The 22,213-nt window shown below is 35.3% G+C and overlaps 1 protein-coding gene across 2 annotated transcripts in view; it reads right to left on the reverse strand.

Annotated features, from left to right (window-relative positions):
* Positions 1-10,824: 10,824 nt before the first annotated feature.
* The window catches only part of GLP2R (glucagon like peptide 2 receptor), a 64,600-nt gene continuing 53,211 nt past the window's right edge, over positions 10,825-22,213 (reverse strand). For both annotated transcript variants that reach the window (XM_074260207.1, XM_074260206.1), the window contains 2 exons: positions 20,060-20,101; positions 10,825-11,255 (listed from right to left, as the gene is read on the reverse strand). In XM_074260207.1, coding sequence (XP_074116308.1) covers positions 10,920-11,255; positions 20,060-20,101 — 378 coding nt within the window. In that variant the 3' untranslated portion in view covers positions 10,825-10,919. The remainder of the gene's footprint in view (positions 11,256-20,059; positions 20,102-22,213) is intronic.

Genomic DNA, 22,213 nt, shown 5'->3' on the forward strand with positions numbered 1-22,213 from the left:
TGACCAAGGACTCTGAGTTTTGGGACACAGGCACTTAAGATAAATAGGTTTCTGAGACAAACAATTCATAAAAAGAAGTTTTACTGTTTTCATACTATTCCTTTCTTTATCACTAATGCCATGGGTTAGAACTGCCTGATCTTTCTTACCACCCCACTACACATATTAGGTGTAGGAAACATATTAAGGTCTTCCCCAAGCAATTTTAGCTATGTTCCTTAGAGAAAGAATCTAGTCCATAAGACTTTAAAATTGATAAGAACTTTAAAGATCACCTCATCTATTCTCCTTTCTTTAACAATAAGTGAGTCCCAGAGATATGCTTGAAGTAGTGAGTACCAGCGCCAATCTAAGTCTTTTAATTCCAAATCCAGTGTTCTTTTGACCATGAATTACTTGGAGGCATATAGCTCACTTTAGAAAATACTTGTAAATCTAATAATCCTCAATTTGCAGGTGAGAGAATAAGGTGTAAAATATCCTTTTCAAATTTGACTGGGACACATTTTAAAAATTATGTTGATAAGTTGGACAACATTCATTGGAGAATATTTAGAGTAATGAAGGAACAGATATTCATATTATATAAAGGAGAAATTGTAGGAAGTGGTGATGTTTAGGCTGGAGAAGAGCCTTGCTGGACTTGGCAAGGATATAATATTAATAATTACAAATTATTATTGCTAGCATTTTTGTATACTGCTTTAAGATCTGCAAAGCACTTTACAAATATCTCATACTCATGAGGATCCTAGGAGTTAAAAGCAACTATCACCCTCATTTTACAGGTGAAGAAAATGAGGCAGATTGAGGTTGTGTCTTTCTTGTCCAGGGTCACAGAGATATGAAGTGTTTGAGGCTGGTCTGAACACATCTTCCTTCTAAACCCCTTACTCTAATACTGAACCACCCAGCTGCCTGTGTGTGTTTAAGATTTGAAGAACTGTCATGGAGAACAGGAATTAGATTCATTCTAATCATTCCCAGAAAGCAGAACTTGGAGCAGCTTTTGGTTCAAGCAAAAACATTTTAATAATTTGCTTTGTTCCATTGTTTTCCAGTCATGTCTGATTGTTTGTGACCTCATTTGGTGTTTTCTTGGCAAGAATACTGGAGTGGTTTGTCATTAGATGAGAGTTAAAAGATGTGTTCCAAGGATTGTCTCACTTTCCTTCTTCAGCTCATTTTCCAGATGAGGAAACTGAGGCAAACGACATTTAGTGACTTACCCAGGATCACACAGCTAATAGATGTCTGAAGTCATATTTGAACCCAACAAGATGAGTCTTCCTGATTGGGTCATCTAGCTGCCCATCCTATTATCTAAAAGTGGACTGGTCTACCTGAAAAGCAGTGAGATCCCCTTAGTGGAGAGCTCCAAGAAGAAATTAGATGACCACTTTGGAAGAGAACATTGCAGAGAAGGGTCTTGTTCAAGCATAGGAGAGACTAAATGATCATTGATGTTGCTTCCAACTCCAAAATTTAGTGATTTTTTTGGTGAAGGGATCTACCTTTTAAATCTCATCTAATAACAAATATGGTTCAGGATTAAAACCTCTGTCTCCAAGCTCAGAGTTCTCTTTATTCCACTGTGTTTGATTAAGGAGAAATCCTTGATATTCTTGTACTGTTGCCTTGAGGAATCTTCATGAATCTCCTGTCTGCATTCATCTGTCATGATCACTAACATTATCCCAAAGGGTTTTCTATTTCATGAGATTCTATGCTAGTCAACCAGAAATAGAAACAAACAAACAAAAATACAAAGATATCTGATTTTAATTTGGGCTTTACAGCAAGATGTGTATACAGTTTCTGCAATGCTATCCTCACAAAAACCCTGAGAGGCAAGTGATGACTTTTTCTCAATTTTATAGTTATTTGGGAAATGAAATGACTTACCCAACACAAGTTGCACAGTTAACAAATAGCAAGGCTGGAACTCTAACCTAGATCACCTGTCTCCAGTCTCTCCACAACATTAGCAGAAATTATAGATCATAAAAAGGATTGGAGGGAATTATGTCCAATTTTCTCATTGTACAGATTAAAAACCCAAAGGACCACTAAAGAAGGAAGTGACTTACTTATACAACTACATATAGTCAGATGGAAACTGAAGCAGGAGCCTAGGGTAGTGAAATGGAGTCTAGATTTGAATCCTATTTCTGTTATTCACTGCCTTGTGTTCTTACTTACCTTTCTTCTCTGAGATTCAGCTTCCTCATTTGTCAAATAAAAAGGGATCTGATTTCTAAGATTCTTTCCATTTTTAAATCCTGTAATGCTAGAAATCAGGTCCCTCAATTCTCAATCAAGGCTTCTTTCCATTCTCCTATGTTGCCTACTATGAACTAATTTGTATTCTAATGAGGCAACACTGGGGACTGGTAATGAGAAGATATGTGCTTTTCTGTAAGCTATGAAGAGTATTAGACTGTTTAATAACACAGCAAGTTTAGGGAAACATATGAGATGGTAAGAATGCTGGGGATTAATGCTGTCAATTTAGAACTGTATAATGAGAGCTACATACACCAATCGTCCAGACATAAGGCACCTTTGATCCTTTGATCCAGCAATGTTTCTACGGGGCTTATATCCCAAAGAGATCTTAAAGAAGGGAAAGGGACCCACATGTGCAAAAATGTTTGTGGCCGCCCTTTTTGTAGTGGCCAGAAACTGGAAATTGAGTGGATGCCCAGGAATTGGAAAATGATTGAATAAATTGTGGTATATGAATATTATGGAATATTATTGTTCTGTAAGAAACAACCAACAGGATGATTTTAGAGGTCTGGAGAGACTTTCATGAATTAATGCTAAGTGAAATGAGCAGAATCAGGAGATCATTGTACAAGATCATATAACAAGACAATATGATGATCAATTCTGATGAACATGGCTCTCTTCAACAGTGAGATGATTCAAACCAGTTCCAATTATTCAGTGATGAAGAGAGCCATCTACACCCAGAGAGAGGGCTGTGGGAGCTGTGGATCACAACATAGCATTTTCACTTTTTCTGTTATTGTTTACTTTCTCAGTTTTTTCCTTCTTGATCCAATTTTTCTTGTGCAGCAAAATAACTATATAAATATGTATACATCTATTGGATTTAACATATATTTTAACATATTTAACATGTATTGGACAATCTACCATCTAGGGGAGAGGATGGGGGGAAGGAGAGGAAAATTTGGAATAGAAAGCTTTGCAAGGGTTAGTGTTGAAAAAATTATTCATGCAAATATTTTGTAAATAAAAAGTTTTAATAAAAAGAAAAAAAAGAAGGCACTCTTTAACAATATTAACCTAGACATTGGTAAGCTCTGGCCTCTTCAGTGAGTGTGGCAGCTAGGGAATACTATTTCAGGTACTACCTTATTTCTTGGGAGTAGAGTGAAGGCAAGCCTTTGCTGAAGGAAGACCCACATTCTAGTTTCACATGGTTTTGATAAGGTACAACAAGTCATGAAGGTGGGGGATTGTTAAGAAAGAATTCACAGGTTCAGGCCATCTTCAAGTCTAAGCTTTATTATGATGACATAAGATGGGTTAGGTTTCCTAGCAGAACTTGCAATTAATAAGGGAAAAGGTAGGATCTTTTTGGGGAAGGATTCAGAGAAAGATTGCTATGTTAATTATGTATCAATAAGTAAATCAACTGGTGGTCATGGATGTCCTATTTATTGCAAGTCACTGTCCTGTTTATGCAGGATAATTTCTATAGTTTAACCTCCAGATTGTGGAAGGTAATTGTGGGCCTCAGTACAGGACAGCTCTATATGTATAAGATACTGCTGTCAGTATGAGATAATTCTACAGGGTTAGTTTGCTCTTCATTGGCTCCCATTGAGGTCCTGAGTTGCTGCTAGAGACTCTTTTGCTAAAGTCCAGTCACCCTATCATCTGACCAATTGACAGTGATAGGCTTGGGCTCTAGCTCAGCCTTGAGATATCCCAGAAGCAGTAGGAATCCTCCTTCATATCCTTTTCTTCACATTCTCCCCCCCCCCCCCATATAGACAGACAGAGAAACTTTAATGGGAGGAGGAAGGGAAAGAGGAAATGTCCTTTATTAGCATGTGACAGTCCTTTATTAGACCATTCTAGGCTATTTCTACTTTTAATTGTTATGGGCCAGAACCTGAAACAAGGTACTAATGCTTAAATACTTAGTTCACACCTTTAAAGGAGTTTACACCTTTAAAGGAATTCACACCTTTAAAGAAGTTCACACATTAGACTTCACACCTTTAGAGAGCATATATAAGGAGGAGTTCACAAGCCCACTAACGGACAAGCTTACTCTTAGGCTTCTGGGAGATTCACAAATCAGAAATCCACAAGCCCATTCTCTGGGAGGTGAAGAAGATTCATTCCAACTTCCACTTTTGTGCTAGATGGAGGCTGAAGGACAAACCTTTGGATTCGGAGACATTTGAAGGAAGCTCTTGGAACCAAGGAGAGAGATAGGCCTCTACTAAAGCTAACCAGGCCCCAGGAAAAGAGATAAAACTTGGAAGGAAAAAATAAAGGATCTGGACTTTAACTCCTGGCTGCATTTGGGGTGATTGAACTGAACTGAAACTAAGGCTGCTCCCAGAAGCAACCCAAGAAACCTGCTCCCAGCAAACATTATAATCTAGAGAAGAATATTATATTTAATTATAAAATTTCTCAAAACAAAGTTTGTCACTGGAACTCATTCTCTTTATAGGACCCACAGATTCTAAAGCTAGAATTTTAGAGATCAATGAGCCCAATTTGCTCTCTTTACAAATGAGGAAGCTGAGACTCTAAAAATAACTTGTCCAGTCATACACCTCACTAGGAGGTAGGATTTGAACCCAAAGCTTTCTTACTCCAATTCCAGCACTTTATTCACCACAGCATGTGCCTCTCATTCTTAATCAATGAACTACTATGCCATTAAATGATAAAAGGTTCCTAAACAGAGTTCTCCCCATCTCCCAGTTGCAATTCTGAGGACCATTCATATTTACTTTCACTCTCATCACCTCTAAGTTGTTCTCATTTCTCTATCCTCAACTCTTTTGACCTCAACCTTGGACTTCAACCAAATCATGGGAAAATAATCACAGGATTCATGAAATTCAGAAGATAATAGGAGAAATCTTCAAGGCCATCTCATTCACCTCTATTTTAGGCTCAGCCAGACAAAGGAAGTGAGGCTACCAGCAGAGCTATATTGGAGCCAGCTCAAACCAGCTCATGGGAGCCAATTCTTAAATTTTTCAGTGTGAGAATTTACACCTTGAAAAGAAAATGTAGGGGCAGCTAGGTGGCGCAGTGGATAGAGCACCAGCTGAATTCAGGAGGACCCAAGTTCAAATCTGGTCTCAGACACTTAACACTTCCTAGCTGTGTGACCCTGGGCAAGTCACTTAACCCCAGCCTCAAAAAAGAAAAAAAAAAAAAAAGAAAGAAAGGAAATGAGCAAATGCTTTCAAACATAGTTTAACTGATTGTTCTTTGTTGATTATTTAGATTTAAGAAAATAGTGAAGAAAATATTAATAATGTAGATTAATGCAGCATGGGAGCATATATTTTTTCCCTTAAAGAACCAGTTGTTATATACTTAGCAATATATCCTTGAGTTATCCAGTTCTCTGAGTATCCCAGTTTTGTTTTCTTTCATAATACCAGACCATCTTCCTCCTGTTCTCTCAAGTGTACTTATAAATCTGTTTGCTTTATGTGCTACTCTTTTCTCTTTGTAATATTACCAGTGTTATTACTTCTGCATATGTACAAATCAAGAGAAAGTCAAATTCTAGTTCTAAAAAGCATTCAGAGTACAGCACCTGGATCTTTTCCAAACACCTTACCTGTTACTTCTCAGCTCTGTAATGGCACATATGATCCCAAGATCTTATGAATAAATTTTATGGCTCCTCTATTTTTACTTGGGAGACAATATATACTCCCTTCTCACTTACAAGAGAAATAATTGTTAATAATCAATTAATATCAATTGAATCCAAGTTTTCTTTCCCTTTTTATTTCCTTGTTTGTTATTTGTCCTTCTTTCTCAAATAGGATCTGGTGATGTCATGACTTGCAAGTTTGTTAACCAATCAGTTGATTTCTGCTTATTGGGACATTCACTAATCTGAGGGTAACATTCATTGGCTCCCAAGGTTCATCTTTGGTTTATGAGAGAAACTTACTAACTTCATTTTATTCATTATTTGCTAGCCATAATTAATAAAATTGATTAGTCAGAAATTATGTCTCTCAGATTTTTCATTCAGCATACTTATACCCTGTGCAGGTGCCCTGATTGTCCTCATGTAAACAGGGTACTGATTTGGGGGATAAACATATGTTCATGTACCAAAAATTCCTTCCCCATTACTTTCTCCATATTCATAAACTTTTTACTTTGGTATTACTGCATGCCTATGGAGATTAAACTTTCTTTTTAAACAAATTTAGTTTTTGCCTCATAACTTCTAGAAATGTGTTCCTTATCCTCTTCCTTCTTGGAATTAACTTTTAAGAAACTCAGAAGAAAACTCTTTTACTTTTACATTGTGTTTTAAAAACAGGTTTATTAACAAATAAAAAGTTCTTCATGAATACAGAACATACAAGTACCAACAGACTTTGTTGACCTAATTGGGTATAAGAATAGATGTGAGGGTATAAGGAATATAGTATTCTCCCCAATGTACTAACCAAAGAAGCCCCCAGGAAGCTTAAAAATTCTGAGTCACCTTATTATTGCCTGTTATATGGAATAGTTTGGGGGAGAAAGAGGGAGAAGCATGGTGATATAAAAATACATCAATTAAAAACCTATTTTTAAAAAACAAATTAGTGTTAATGATTATCAATGATGTTAGATAACTACTGTTGATGACATTGAGAACACTGAAATGAGAAATGAAATGAGTTAATAGCATTAAAGAAGAATCACACAAACCCTTGATGTTACCCTTAAAATGCTGAAAAGGAGATCATGCCAGTGAAAGTGAAAATTGGGATAATGACCTCCATAGTCCTGATAACTTTACTCTGCATATTTTTATAAGACTTTGGTTAATCTAAAATTTTCAGTAAAAAGAGAGTATGTGAGATGAAAAAATGTTCCTCTTTCCACTCTACTCTCCCCCTGCACTCCAAAAGAGAGAGAAACAGGAAGAAGGAATCACAGAAAAGCAGCACAGCTTAGAAAGTTACATGTTGAATTCATTTATTTAAAACGAAAGATAAAGTTGTGCATATACAATACCCTCCATTTGTTTTGTAATGTATATGGAAATGCTTATTTTTATCAAGTGTTTATTAATTTTGGGATAAAAATAAGATGAATTCAATATGTATCATGAGGTTCCCTTGAGCATCAGCCTCTCACAGTTCATCAACCTCTTCATACCTAATGATTGATATATTCATTCTATTATAGATCTAACTCTCAGATATCACCACTATCTATTCCACCTTTTTTTTTTTTTTTTTTTTTTTTACAATCATTATCTCCTCTCTTTCCATCTCTCACTTTATTCCATTCCTTCTAAACTTATTCGTCTTCATTTTGACCTCCAGTTTTACTTTGTTCTGCAAATTCATCACCCTTGTTCTGGCCTTCCTTTCCTATTTTCGTATTTCAGCTGTTCATTGTTTTCTCTTCCTGTGTTTTTACTTTTGTCTCCTATCATTGTTCTCAACCCTACTAGATCTTGAATCACTCTTATCATCATTCATCACTGTTTATATGATCATCTTAATATCTGCTAAAAATTCATGCTTAGCTAATCAATAATAGACTTTTCTTTCTGAGTGCCAATCCTTTTCTATTCCTTCTCAATTAACTTTTTATCATAATACCTATGGGTGAAGTTCTGAATCACCTCCTCTCTTCTCAAGTCCATCCAAGTAACTCCATCTTCCATTCTAAGCAGATGACTCCCTTTTCACTTTGCTGAAAAAATAAAGACCATCCATTATGACCATCTATCACTTATATAATCTTGGGCAGGGAATTTAACCTTTTGTTGCCTTTGTTTTCCCATTAACAAAATAAAGGGATTAGGTGTCTTTTAAGCTCCCTTCTAGCTCAGAAGCTAAGATCCTATTAAAAATCAAGATCATCCATCTTGAATTTAGTAATTCTCAACTTTATCATATCATCATGCTTCAAAATGTCTTTATCTTGAGTCATATTGGAGAATCATCGATAAATTTCATGGGATCCGTGAAGTTTGATGGCAAAAATATATGTTCAGTTCATTAACTTTTGGTTTCCTTTGTAATTCTTTGTATTCTGTTTTATGTACTTAAAAACATTATTCTGGGAAGGGAGTAGTTTTTAACCAATTGCTAAAGAATCTATAAAACAAAAAAAAAAAAGTTAAGAATCCTAGCTTTTCACTTTTACCTCTTTTTCCTCTCTTGCTAATACAAGTTCTTTCCAGGAACTTGCTCCCTTCACCATTCCCCTTCATCTTTCCAATTTGAAGATTCTCCCTTTCTGATACCTCCCCTGCCACCTATTCCTGTTGTTGTTTTTTTTCCCATCTTTATAAATCTTCCTATCAGTCTATCATCTCCTCAAGCTATATAATCATACTATATAATCTCTCCTCCTTTTCACTCTTAAGTTCTTAGAAACACTTTTCCATTCTTGTTATCTCCACTTCTTACCATCCACTCATTCCCTAACTTCTAATTAATCAAGCTTCTGACCCCTCTTCTCTGTTCAAACGATTCTCTCTAAAGTTGCCAACAATCTCGAATCTTTAAATTCAGTTGTCTTTTATCAGTCCTCATCATCCTTGATTATCAATCTATCCTGGCAAAGTATACATAAAATAATGTGACAGCCAATATTTGGCATATCCCAAACTAGGGATGTGTTCAATAATTAATTTGAGATCAATAAGAAGGTAATTTTTCAATTACATTGGTTCTCTCTGTAAGCTGAATGAGCATATTACAAATGATTACGTATAATAGCAAAGCAGTTTTTTGCATTTGTTTAACTGCCATCACAATTTGTCTCTTCTAAGAACCCCAGTAGAATCCCAGTGTTCTGTAGAACATGTCCTTTACTTTACTGAAAAGTAAACTAAGATCCACTGAAATAACTTAAATCAATGCCACATAATTAACTCAAGATCAGAATTTATACATCCAAATAAGCTTCATTCACTTAAAAGTAATCACTTTGGAAAATTGTGTTTATCACAACTGCATTGCCTTTACTCATACAATTATGGAGTAGTTTTGAAAATACTTCCAAAACCTGATGATTTTTTTTAAGTCTTGAAGAGTAGCATTTTAAGGGCAGATGTGATTTTTGGAAATTATCAAAAAATCATTTGGTGCTGTGTGTTGAATAAGAGAGGTGATTAAGCTGGGCAAATTATTCTTAGTCAAATATGAGGCATAAGTAAGTAAAGAGTAAAATAAGACCATATTTGGAAGGAAAGGGAGTGGAGAATCACAAACTGACTGAAAAAAATCCCAAAGAGTAGTTCTCAGAATATTTTGAACAACAGCATAATTTCACTATGATGACTTTTAAAAAGTAGGCCTTGCATAGATATAGAAGTAGTGGGTTAAGTTTTGGCTTGATTATTTTATAGTCATAGCTTAGAAAAACTGGGGAATTTTCTCCCACTACATTCACAACATTCCAAATGTCTAGAATTGATGAGCTAAAGCATATATGTCTGCTACCTAATCAAAGTGGAATTTGAACTCAGATCCATTGACTTCAAGTTCACAATATTGATTTTTTTGAAGAAACTTTGTAAATGAGAAACCCAAAGCAATGTTGTGTGATAATTTAGTAGAAAGAAATGAACATTTTGATCGTCTAGATCTCAGAGATGGGGAATCTTTTTCTGCCAAAGGCCATTTCAATATTTATAACATCATTTGTAAGCAGTAGGAGACTGTAATTCCTGTCATTCAGCTCATCATCACCTGAGATTGCCTTAGCAAATGATTTCATGGGTCTTATATGGCCCACAGGCCAGATGTTCCCTATCCCTGTTCTAGACCATAGGTTTGTTGTTGTCTAGGGTCTATGAACTTTCTTTTTAAATTAGATAATTGTATGTCCAAATAATTGGTTTCCTTTTTTAAGCTTATCTACTTTATTTTATGTGCTTAAAAGTATTATTTTAGGACTTTTGAGCACAGATTTCATGAAACTATTTAAGGTGTCTGTGACACTAACTTTTGTTAGTGAGATTTGGAGAGTTGGAGGAGCAATCAGAATTTATGAATGAGAAATTGGCAATCAAAGAAAAAAATGGCAGAAAAATCTCTCTTACACTGTCCTTGACTGTCTCTCCATCTGTCACTGTCTCTCTGTCTTTCTATATCTGTCTCTCTCTTACTCTCCCCTTCATCCTCCTTCCCATTCACACTATTTTTCATTCCTATCTTTCTTCTTGTGCCTCTTCCTCTCCTTCAAGTGACCAGGTTGTTAATTGTAGGAAAAACAAAAGGAATTAAAAAGAAAATCTTTCATATCCACTTTTCCATATTCAAAGTTTTCTCTTCTTATTGACACACCAGCTTTGAATTCCAACTGAGGGCTCATATCCTATATTCATGTCTGAAAAGTGTGCAGTCAGAATATAGTCCTATATATCATTATGGATTGAGAATGCCAGGTCTATGTAGAGATGAACAGAACTGTGTATGTAATTAATGTACATGGAGATTTTTTTAAGACAAATGCATAAATACTAAGTATTATTTATGATTATGAGGGATAGTAATGCTGTACTATAACTTGGCAGCAGTAAGTTTTTTTCTTTTCTATTTTCCATTTTCCTATTTCAGAAATTCACTTTAGGAAAGTAAGGAAAGGAAGTTAAGGAATGAAGAATAGATCTTCTTCAAGCTTCTCTTCTACAAAGGCTTTTAAATTTCACTCCCCTCCAGAATTTCCTCTGTTGTATCAAGGATGGTGAAATCACCCTCACTGCTTTCAGACAGGCTGCCCCCAAGAAGGGCCACTTTACCTCGGTGTGGCTGGGAGCTGAAAGTCCCTTGGTCCCTTCCAGCTAAGTATGAAAGTTGCCCATTGCTTCCAGGCCTATCCTCTCCTGGTCCCTGATTCCATCCAAAGTGCTGGCTTGCCTGACTCTTAGAATGTTTCTGAAAATACTTGAAGTTTCTCTCCAGAACACAGCCTACACAACTGATGTGATGGGCAAGCAAGAAACGAATCCAGTGCTTCCTCAGCTCAGCTTTCACCTGTTGGGGAGAGAAAGGGGATAGAGGCACTGTGATGGTTTCAGTTACTGTCCCCATTTAACAACTATAGATCACATCTAACAAGACTGATTAAGTAGGCAGCATGGTACTGTGGAAATCTGGGATCAGAACATACATTTGAATTCTGGACTTCCACTTACTAAACAGGAACTTATTTGGTTGCAGTATGGAGAAATGAAGTAACAAATGAGAAGTGCTTTGTAAACTTTTTTACATTTTGGCATGTAACTCTACTAAAAGGAAAAAAAAAACCCTTTAGAGCACAGTTTTGGCTCTTTATGACTCCATCTGTGGTTTTCTTGATGAAGAAAGTGGTTTGCCATTTCCTTTTCCAGACCATTTTACAGATGGGTTAAGTACCTTGCTCAAGATCACTCAGCTAGTGTCTGAGGCCAAATTTTTACTCAGAAAAATAAGCCTTCTTAGCTCCAGCCCCAGCATTCTATGCACTATACTACCTAGATGCTTTCCTATGGTAATCCCCAGGTCATCCCCTATTCAAGTACTAGCAAGACCTAACCTTTTTAACTTTTGAGATCAGATGACATTGGGTATATTTAGAGTAATATGAACCCTATGTTCCTATCAAACTGGATTACCTCCTAAGAAAATCCAATCTACATTTTCTTATCTCCAGGCCTTCATTTATGCTGCTCATTATACCTGGAATATCTTCCTTCCCTTTCTTTATCTGTTGAATTTCTATACAACCAATTCAAATATTACTCCTTAGATGAAACTTTTACAGATTTTCCCTGGTCAGTAACAACCTTTCCCCTCCAGTCTCCACATGACACTTGCTTACATAACTTCAAATTACTAATTATGGAATAGTGTATATTATAATTATCTAAGTGATCCTAGATGACCCTAAATACTTAAGTCCTTACCCTCACATACTCAATAATGCATATTATACATATAGTAGAATCCTAATGTTTGTTGGTGAAAGCATGAATAGATGAATAAATGAAAGAAATATTGTTTCCTTAGTTATAAATTTCTCCTAGATTATAAGTACTTAACTTTTGAGCCACACATCTTAGTTGGTTGAAATATATAGCTATCTGTGCCAATTAGTTTCCAATAGCTAAGAATTCTGTCCCAAACATAGATAGCACATCTAGTCATTTCACATAGTCAAAAAAAAAAAAAAAAAGATGTGAATGATGTGATGAGGGGGGAATGGAGAGCTTTACTTTTGAAGAAAAAGAAGTTACCAAGAATAAATAATGTGGACCCATAGATATAACTAGGAGAAAGATTATTTAACAAGAGTTAAAGAAAGATGAAATAAGTAGTGGGAATGGATTCCTTGGTGTGGGTTACTGATGAAAATATCTGTTGATCTGATATTAATAACAGGATACAATGGAAAACCTCATGAGACTTGCCAGATTTAAGCAATAATATTCCTTTTTGTTCATTCATATTGAAAAAAGTGATACTTTCTAAAAGGAACATATAAGCCATTCCTAAGGATTTTGAAGTCTTGCAAAAATAACAATATCTTAGTCTCATCCCTGCTGCCTACTGTAGTCTAGGGCTTCAAAAGAGAAAGGAAGATTAGGAAATGAATAATTAATCATGGAGATAGTATATGAAAGTGAGATTTTGATTTTTGCCCTGTTGGTTTAAGGTATACTAATGACAAGATCTCGACTAGAGATGGAATGCCAAATAAGTTATAAGAATGGTTAAAAAAAAAAAAATTTCTTAGATTCTTGCAAATATTTGAAAGGAAAAGAAGAGGAATTATTAAGCTGCCAAGAATATCTATCAATCTAGATAATACAGGGAATAGCTGTCATGCAGAAATAACAATGCCCAGAACTTCATAGGAATCAAAATCTTAGAAAAGGAGGCATTAATAAACTCAGGTACCAATATATACACAAATGCATAGAAGTATGAATAACAAGCAAGGTAAAGTAGAGCAGCTAACTTACGTAGGCCAATTTAATTTTATAATTGTTATTGATATTTAGTAGATTTGTTCACATGGCTGCAATATAGGTCTGGAAGTACCAGTTATTCAAATAGAACAGCATATCAAAAAGGGAATAGAGAAACATTATATATTAAGTAGGCTTAATTTATGTGAGGAAATTCAGGAATTAAAGAGATGAAACATGTCAGGAAACTTTTGAATTAAAGATCAATAGAGGGAGATAGAGCCATAATATTGTCATAACTGCTCCTTCTCATTGTTTTTTGTTGTCATGCCCATTAAGTATTGGTGTAACCCTAACGTTCTATCCAGTTTCTCTTTTCTCAATATTTTCTCACTTGATGGTCTCATCCTTTCCAAGCATTCAATTATCTCTAAGAAGTAAAGCAGGGCATTTGAGTGACACAGTAGATAGAGTGCTGGACCAGGAATCAGAAAGACTCATCTTCCTGAGTTCAAATCTGGACTCAGACAATTACTAGCTGCGTGACCCTGGGCAAGTCACTTAATCCTGTTTGCCTCAGTTTCCTTATCTGTAAAATGAACTAGAGAAGGAAATGACAAATCACTCCAGTATCTTTGCCATGAAAACCTCAAATGGGGTCATGAAGAATTTGGACATGACTGAAAAACAATTAAACAAAAACATGAAGATGATTCCTAGATCTACAGATTTCTCTAAGTTTCAATCTCACATTATCAACAGTCTATTCATTATTTCAAACTGGACATAGACATTTAAACTACAGAGAGAGATGGGGGAAGGAAGGAGAGATAGAGGAAGGGATTCTTTTCAGAACTTCCTCATTTATACTGAGGGGATTAACATCCTTTCATTTACCTAGTTTCATAACATCAATGTTATCCTCAACTTCTCACTTCTACTTTACCCACATTTTCGATGCGATGCCAAATTGTGTCATTTCTGTTTCCACATACCTCATATATGTTCCTTCCTATCTACTCATACAAATACAAGCCTAACGTCACCATCACCTCTGACCTACATTGTTGCTATAGCCTCCTAGTCATCTTGCCTCCAGAATCTCCCCATGCTAATCTATACTCCACACAGCTGTTAAAGTGACTTTCCTATAGTGTAGGTCTGATCATGTCATCCCACTGTTCTACAAAGCCTTCCTTGAATCATCAGATATATCTCTAGGATAAAATATAAACTACTTTATTTGGAATTTCAAGTTGTTTACAAATTGGACTCTTCTTATCTTTTTGATCTTCTTCTGTGTTACTCTTCTCTACACACTCCAGATTCCTGTCATATTGGCCCACTTGCTCAGATACCATGTCCTAGCTTCTGACTGTGTTTTTGCTTTGGGTATGCTCTCTAAGCCTGAAAAACTCCTTTCTCAGGTTTTTTTTTTTTTTTTTTTCCCCAGAATCTTGTTGAACTCACAAAAGGAGATAATATAGACATAAAAAGATAAAAGGAACAGGACAGAGCCTTGGGATCCACTGGTTTCCTTTAGAGCTTAACTTAAATTTCACCATAAGTAGAACTTTTCAATCCATAAGGCTAGTGCCTTATCTTCTAAGGTTAATTTGTATGGATGCTATATGTATTTTGTATATATCTATTGGTATACATGCCATCTACCCCATTAGAATGTAAGTTCCTTAAGGCAGACACGCTTTTTTGCTTTTTCTGTCTATCCCCAGAACTTAGCACAACAATAAACATGATTATTGTTTGATTGATTGATGGAAGTATAATACAAACATGAGGAAGAAATTTTTAAAAAATGAGTGAAGGAAATAGAACCCAAAACTATCATGGATACATGATACAATACTAATGGAGGACTTTGATAATGTAGAAATTTGCTGGACCTCTCTTTCACTCTCATTCTCTTGCTCTCTTCAAAAAGAACTTTGACTCACTTTAATAATTTCATCCTTCATATAAATATGGAGGAATTGATGAGGGGCAGTGCAATTCTAGACTTGATTCTGACCAACAAGGAAGATTACAACAATCTTGGAATCAAAAGAGATCTCTGAAATCATCCTGTATCTAAACAAGAATCCCCTTTTATTACAACTCTGGAAAGATCATTACATATCCATCTATATCATCAATTACTATGTATTTACTATGTGCTAGATTCGGAGAATATAGAAACCAAAATATAATATAGTCCCTGCCATCAAAGAACTGTCACTCTTTTGAGGGGAAACACGTACACATATAAATAAATACAAAATACTGAGAGGTGGCATTTACAACAAGGAGATAAAGAAATGTCTTTTATTGATGTTGATCCCTTGAGCTTAGCTTTGAAGGAAGCAAGGGATTCAGAGAATCAGAAATATCAATTATTTGTCCCAAGTCTTGAGATCAAGAATCAGGGCTCTGGAAGGACTGGTGCTGCAGGGTGACCCTTGGCCATATTTAATAAATCCAAATTTCAGCAGTCTAACTGAAAGGGCAATATTGAAAGTTTAAAGATCTATTACTTAGACTCTGAGGCTAGTTTTGGTCTGTCTACTCTTCTGAAAAAATGAGGTGGTTGAACAAAGGGAGACTCTGAGTTCTTTTCTAGGTCTATTTATATGGCCATAATATTTGGGTTCCATGTTGCTTTAATTTAGCTCAGGCTCAATTTCAGTAAAAATTGAAGAAGTCTTCTGTGTTTGTAGCTAAATCATTCCCCCTCTCTAAGTTTCAGTTTCTTGTGTATAGAATCATGGGGTAGATGATCTTTCCAACTCTAACATTCTTGATATATTGGAGATTTGTCTGCTGGGGGTGATACCTTCAAATGTTTTTTGAGTACTTTCTCCAAAAATATTTATCCATTTGCTATAGGCATCAACAACTATCCCTAACTCCCTAGAAAAACATTTCCTTGGATGTCCATTGTGAAGTATAAGGAGGTTAATTAGTCTATAGGATTTACTTGCTCATAATTGTCTTTTCTTGTTCCCCAGTCAACCATAGGAGAGCCTTGAGGTCTGTTTCTAGGTGGTAATCCAGTAGAGAAAAAAATTTTGTGTACTGTGTGTGCTTAAGTATTATATCACTAACCCCTGAATTTCCCTTATTCATGACAAAAGCAGGAAGGAAAGATTTAAAAGAAAGAATAGCTTCCAGGTTGGGCCTCTTACTTCAGCACTCCAAATGGCATCATACAAATGTGAAATTTTATTGAGAGTTGGGAAAGGGCTGGTCCTCTCTACCCCAGCAATTATGATAATTTCAATCACGTGGGGACTAGTAGGAGGGGAGGATTCAATTAATTGACCTTGTACCTGGGTCTCTGGCTAACTTTCTCACCTTTGTATTTGGCTTTTCCTGACTTTAGATGACTGAGTATCCTGAAATGGACATATCAAAGCTGGAAAGTGACCTTTTGAATTCAAAAGATCTGGAGGTGTCAGAGGGTTAGAGCTGGATAGGATCAGAGAAGACCTTCATAGTAACTGTTCTTGACTTCTTGAAAATCATAGCCACTAAAAAGAGTGTTGCTCCAAGCCTGAACATTTTCATGAGCAGATGTCTGGAAAATTATTTGAATGGTCCGAGTAAAATAGAAAACAAAACTACTACAAACTGCTTTATATTCTCATGGAATTTAAGTTTAGGGTCCCAGGGGATACTAAGAGTTAAGTTCAATAAGTTAAATTATTGAATCCTATTTTAAGTTTGTTTTTGTCAAAATGCATGATTATGAGTCTTTTCCATTTAATTTGTGAGTGTTTTTACATTTTCTTTAATCCTATATGTAATAGGATTAAAATGCCTGATTCATATTGTACACTTTTTGATCTTCCTTTTTCAGAAAACCTTGGATATGAACTCTAACCAAAGCTACAAAAGCATCTATGAAGTACTATAGAAGAGTGAATTAATAAGATATGGTCAGGGAGCCTGGAACTATCTTATTTAAGACCAGAATGCCCAGGCCTGAATCTAGTCCAAATCATAAGCCTGAGTAGAAAAAAAGGAAATGGAAACAATATTCCAGCCTCTGTGAGCTCAGAAGTGGTTCTCTTAGTTTAGAGAGTAACTTTAGCATTTAGTTTGGTCTGGACTTGTGGTTTCATAGGTTTAAGGAATTCCTAGTATGGAACTTCTTTCAACTAGTAGAGATTGGCAACTTTTCCTTACTTATAGTCTTAGAAAGCTCACTGGGGCAAAAAGTTAAGGTTTGCACAGAATCATGCATCTGAGAGGCAGGCCTTAAACCCAGGTCTCCCTGAGCCACAGCTCATACTGACTTTCTAGCACCTAGTTATCAAGAATAATTAAATTAAATAAACAGCTTCTTTACAATTTGGGAAGAAGGCTCTATAAAGGCATGCAGGGAATCAACCCCTTTCAATAAATACTTATTAAGCACATGCTAGATATAAAGCACAGGGCTGGCTGGGAACTCAAAAATGCTCTTACACATACAAAATCAATAAGATTTGATACAAATAATTATAAGATTAGGTAAAATGTGATTAGAATGGTGATAGGACCACTTAGAGAACTGAAAGTTTCTTCCTGACTTGAGGAATCAAGTAAGGCTTCCCAAAGGGATGCAGAGATTGACTAGGTAGATTTGAAATATATATATTAAAATAATAATAATTTTTGGAGTCATTGGGGTTAAATGACTTGCTTAGAACCTCATAGTTAGTAAGTGTCTGAGAGCAGATTGAATTTAGATCTTCCTGATTCCAAGGCCAGTGAACTACCTACCTTCCCCTGAAAAGAAACATCATTTCTGATGTTTTGACACACCATCAGTCTGTCAGCTAAGGTCAAACATGAAGAAAACATAATTTGTCTCTGTAGAGAATACTGGAATTTGATGAAAGGTTAGAAGACAGGTAGTTGTCTTTGAAGAAATTTGATGGTAAGTTTGTATGTAAGTCAAATTGCATTATGATTTGTTCTTTTTCTCACCTAGCTTTTTGAGGAATCTTGCCCCTACCTATTTGAGTTTATTTGATTGGAAAGGGAAGAAGAAAGGCAAAAATTTGGATAGTTTTTAATGGAGACCTGACATATTATCAAAATACCTCTGATTGTCTGAAATGCACCTAAATTTCTGGAAATGTCAAGAGAACTCAAATCTCATATACTGCAGAGCATGGTACAGTACCTGACATACAATAGGTACTTAATAAGTATTCATTGAATAATTGAATATTTAAGTGTTTGATACCAGTTTCACTGGGGACCATGAGAGAGCTATATACCATAACATATACTCCCTACAACCAGAGAATCACAAAGTTCAAAATATTAGTGCTCCATTCTCCATTTTATGAATGAGAAAATTAAAAATTAGAATAGAAAAATTACTTATTTAGGGTTATAAACAGGAAATTAGGCCACAATACTAGATCTGGTGGAATAGTAAAATCTAAAAACCCAGAATTGGGGGGCATGCCACCTTTTTAGAGATATAAAATAGGAAGAATATATGATAATTATAGAAATTTGAATACTGTAAAAGTACAAACAGAACTAAAGGTCCTAAACTAAAGGTATAATTCTGTTTGTACCTTTACAGTATTCAAATTGTGAAATGTTACTGTAAAATCTAGGATAAAAATGTCATTCCAACAGAAAGCAAACTAATTAGCTGAATAAGAAGCAACACAAACTTTTTTACTTTCTGCACGGGTTTTACGAGAAGCTTAGTAGGAATCTATAGGTTTACAGGGAAACTTTGGCTTTTGAATTTGTTGTTGTTTTGTTTTTTTAAGTAACTTTTTTCATATTCCAAGTCAGTAGGAGGATATTATTTCTGTTGTTTCTTTTATTTCCAGATGACACTCATCATTAACTTGCAGCAATGCATTCTTCGCAAGAGCAAGTAAGACCCTATCATAAAGTGAACTCATATAAGTTTTTCTCCTTTTCCAAATGAAACAGGATCAATAAGAAAAATAAAGTTTTTTCCCATTCCTACAACTTCCATCCTCAATATTATTACTCAGAAACATAAGAAGCAGACTATAATGGAAAGAGCTCTGAATATAGTTATTTGAATTCTCCATATACTGCTTACTATTTTTGAAATCTTGTATTGACCATTGAACTTCTTCATTCATTGGTATCTTCACTGGTAAAATAAGGACATAATACTGGATGGTTGCTAAGGTCCTTTCTATTTCTAAATCTATGATCTTACTAGCAATGCAATAGTAACTTATCAAACTATTAAGAAGTAATAAAATAATTCTTTAGGACAGCATGGTTGGGGATAGAGAGTACAATAACATTTTTCACTTATACTCTTTCTTCCTAATAATTTTGATCCAAATTCCAGCTGTATCCCTTTTTCATAGGTAGCACTATTTCTGTAACTTCTGCTAGGACAGCATATAAATATGTAAAGTTCTACAGCTTTCAACTACAATGGGAGGAGATATAGTGACTTTCTTCACAGGTTCCCCAGATGTGGGTTGTAAGAGAATGAACAAAAATAAAGACTAAATAAGAAATTTATTTTTTATTGGCCTTTTTCTTTACCAACATCCATGATATTTTATTCTTCTTCCTAATAATGTCCTTCCTAACAATATCATTTTACTATCAAGAAGAATCTTCATATCAATAATATCAATAATGCCAGATAAAAATCCAGGCATCCCAACTCCCAGACTAAGGCTTTCCCACTCATCTAAATTATCCACCACTCTAGCCAGGTTCATCACATGATGTAGTCATTATCCCCTCCTTCCATCCCAACCCCTGAGAAAAGTTTAAACTGTTCAATGAATACTTTCTGTCACTCTTTCATCTACATTGGGATCATATGAATAGTAAGGAATATGGTACCTTATAGATTAGGAGGTGAAAAAGTCTTACCTCTTCATTAGCAAAACAGTAGAGGAAGGCCACAAGAAGCCCCTATAGGGAAAAAAGAGGCAGAGCCAAGTTAGATCCAAATATGTTTTAGTAGTAGAGAACAGTGGAGAGACAGATTTCCTAAGCCAGCAAGAGGCAGAGAAAAGTTGTCTCTCTCCAAGACAAATTTTTAGTTCAGTAGAAGTTAGGGATCAAATGTTTTAATCTTTAAACTGTAGAATGTTAGAGTTGGAAGGAACCTTAGAAATCAACCCAGTGAGATTTGGACTAAATCATTTTGACAATTACAAACACACAAATTAACTACAAAGGATCTATGAAGGAAGACTGTTATCTGCATCCAGAGAAAAGAACTGATAAGTGGATGTATAGAATGGTAGAATGATATTGCAAATATATACATATTTGCATCTAATGGTAGCCATTTCTGAGGGGTGAAGGGAGAAGAGAGAGAAAAAGAAGAAAAGGGGGAAATTACATGATTATTTTATTATATATTTAAAAGGAATAGGAAGTAGATTTTTTTTCCTGAGGCAATTGGGGCTAAGTGACTTGTCCAAGATCACACAGCTAAGAAGTGTTAAGTGTCAGAGACCAGATTTGAACTCAGGTCCTCCTGACTTCAGTGCTGGTTCATTCACCTAGCTGCCTAGCTGAAGTAGATGTAATTTTGTGTACAATCAACTTTGTTTCTCTTCTATCACATGTAAATGTTTTATTTCTAAGTTCAGAATAAAATTTTTAAAAAGAAAGAAAGAAGGGAAGAAAGGAAAAAAGAGGGAGGGAGGAAAAGAAGGAAGGAAGGAAGGAAGGAAGGAAGGAAGGAAGGAAGGAAGGAAGGAAGGAAGGAAGGAAGGAAGGAAGGAAGGAAGGAAGGAAGGAAGGAAGGAAGGAAGGAAGGAAATCAGCTCAATGGCATGGTGGAAAAGTCATCCAAAAGATCTAGGTATGACTTGTTTCACTGCCACCACTTAATTTCTCAGCATTCCCTTTGCTGATTGGCAAAATCAAAGTATCAACCTGTTTTCTAAGGTGTCTTCTAGCTCTAAATCTGTGATCATAAGATTTCCTCAAATGGCAGATGAAGAAATTGAAGTCCAGGGAACTGAAAAAGAGGTGGGGAAGGGAAAGACTTTATAGGAACCAGGACAATGGATCTTGAAACAGGAATAGAGTGGAATTGATAGTCTACAAAGGGGCATCTAGAACTGAGAGACCCTAGTTAGAGTCACTCCTAAATGGGCAAAAACCAGACTCTTCTCTACTGCAGTGTTTCTTACACTCTTAAAAATTTGTTGAGGACTTCAAAGACTTTTTGTTTATATCATTTATATCTCTCAGCATTTGCCATATTGGAAATTAAAAAGAATAAATTTGCTTAAAATATTTATTAATTCATTTAAATAACAATAACAAACCATTATACATTAGCATAAACATATCTTGTGAAAATACCTTTATTTTCCAGAAGAAATTGAAAAGTATAAAATTTTTTTACACCTTTGCAAATCTCTTTAAAGTTTGACTTAATAGATGATAGATGGATTCACATATCTTCCTTTGCTGTTGCAATCTGTTGCAATCTATTATTTTAGCTGACATATATGAAGAAAATTCAATTTCACACATCTATGTAGTTGAAAAAAGGGAAGTTGTTGAAAAAAGCTGGAAAAGTATTTTGTATATATACAGGTAAATAGTATATCAGTACTATAATGAAAATAGTTTTGACTTCAGGACCCCCTGAAAAAGTTTCAGGCCTGAGGGTCCATGGAACACTCCTTGAGAAACACTAATCTGAAATAATCCAATTTAGTCCCATAACTGGCACTTTTCCTCTAAGTGGGCTGACAAGACTTAAAATCCTTCACAGAGAAGGAATTGTTTCACACAGAAACAATTGAATTTAGTCTTTAGTTAAAATAAGATGCTGCCGGATGCCTATGTTCCTTCCTCCCCACTCTGATTTTTACTTCTCAGCTGAACTAGGAGCACATTTTGTACTTTGGGTGAAAATATTAATAATTATAGCTTTATTTATTCATTTAAACATTCCCATCAACCATAGCAATGTAGTTTCTGTTGTGTCCAAAAATACTGACTTAAGAGTATGTTGTGGTCAGAAATGTTTATCAACAAGAAGAGAGACACAGG

This window comes from Sminthopsis crassicaudata, chromosome 4 (genome assembly GCF_048593235.1).
Source record: "Sminthopsis crassicaudata isolate SCR6 chromosome 4, ASM4859323v1, whole genome shotgun sequence".
Classification (NCBI taxonomy): Eukaryota; Metazoa; Chordata; class Mammalia; order Dasyuromorphia; family Dasyuridae; genus Sminthopsis; species Sminthopsis crassicaudata.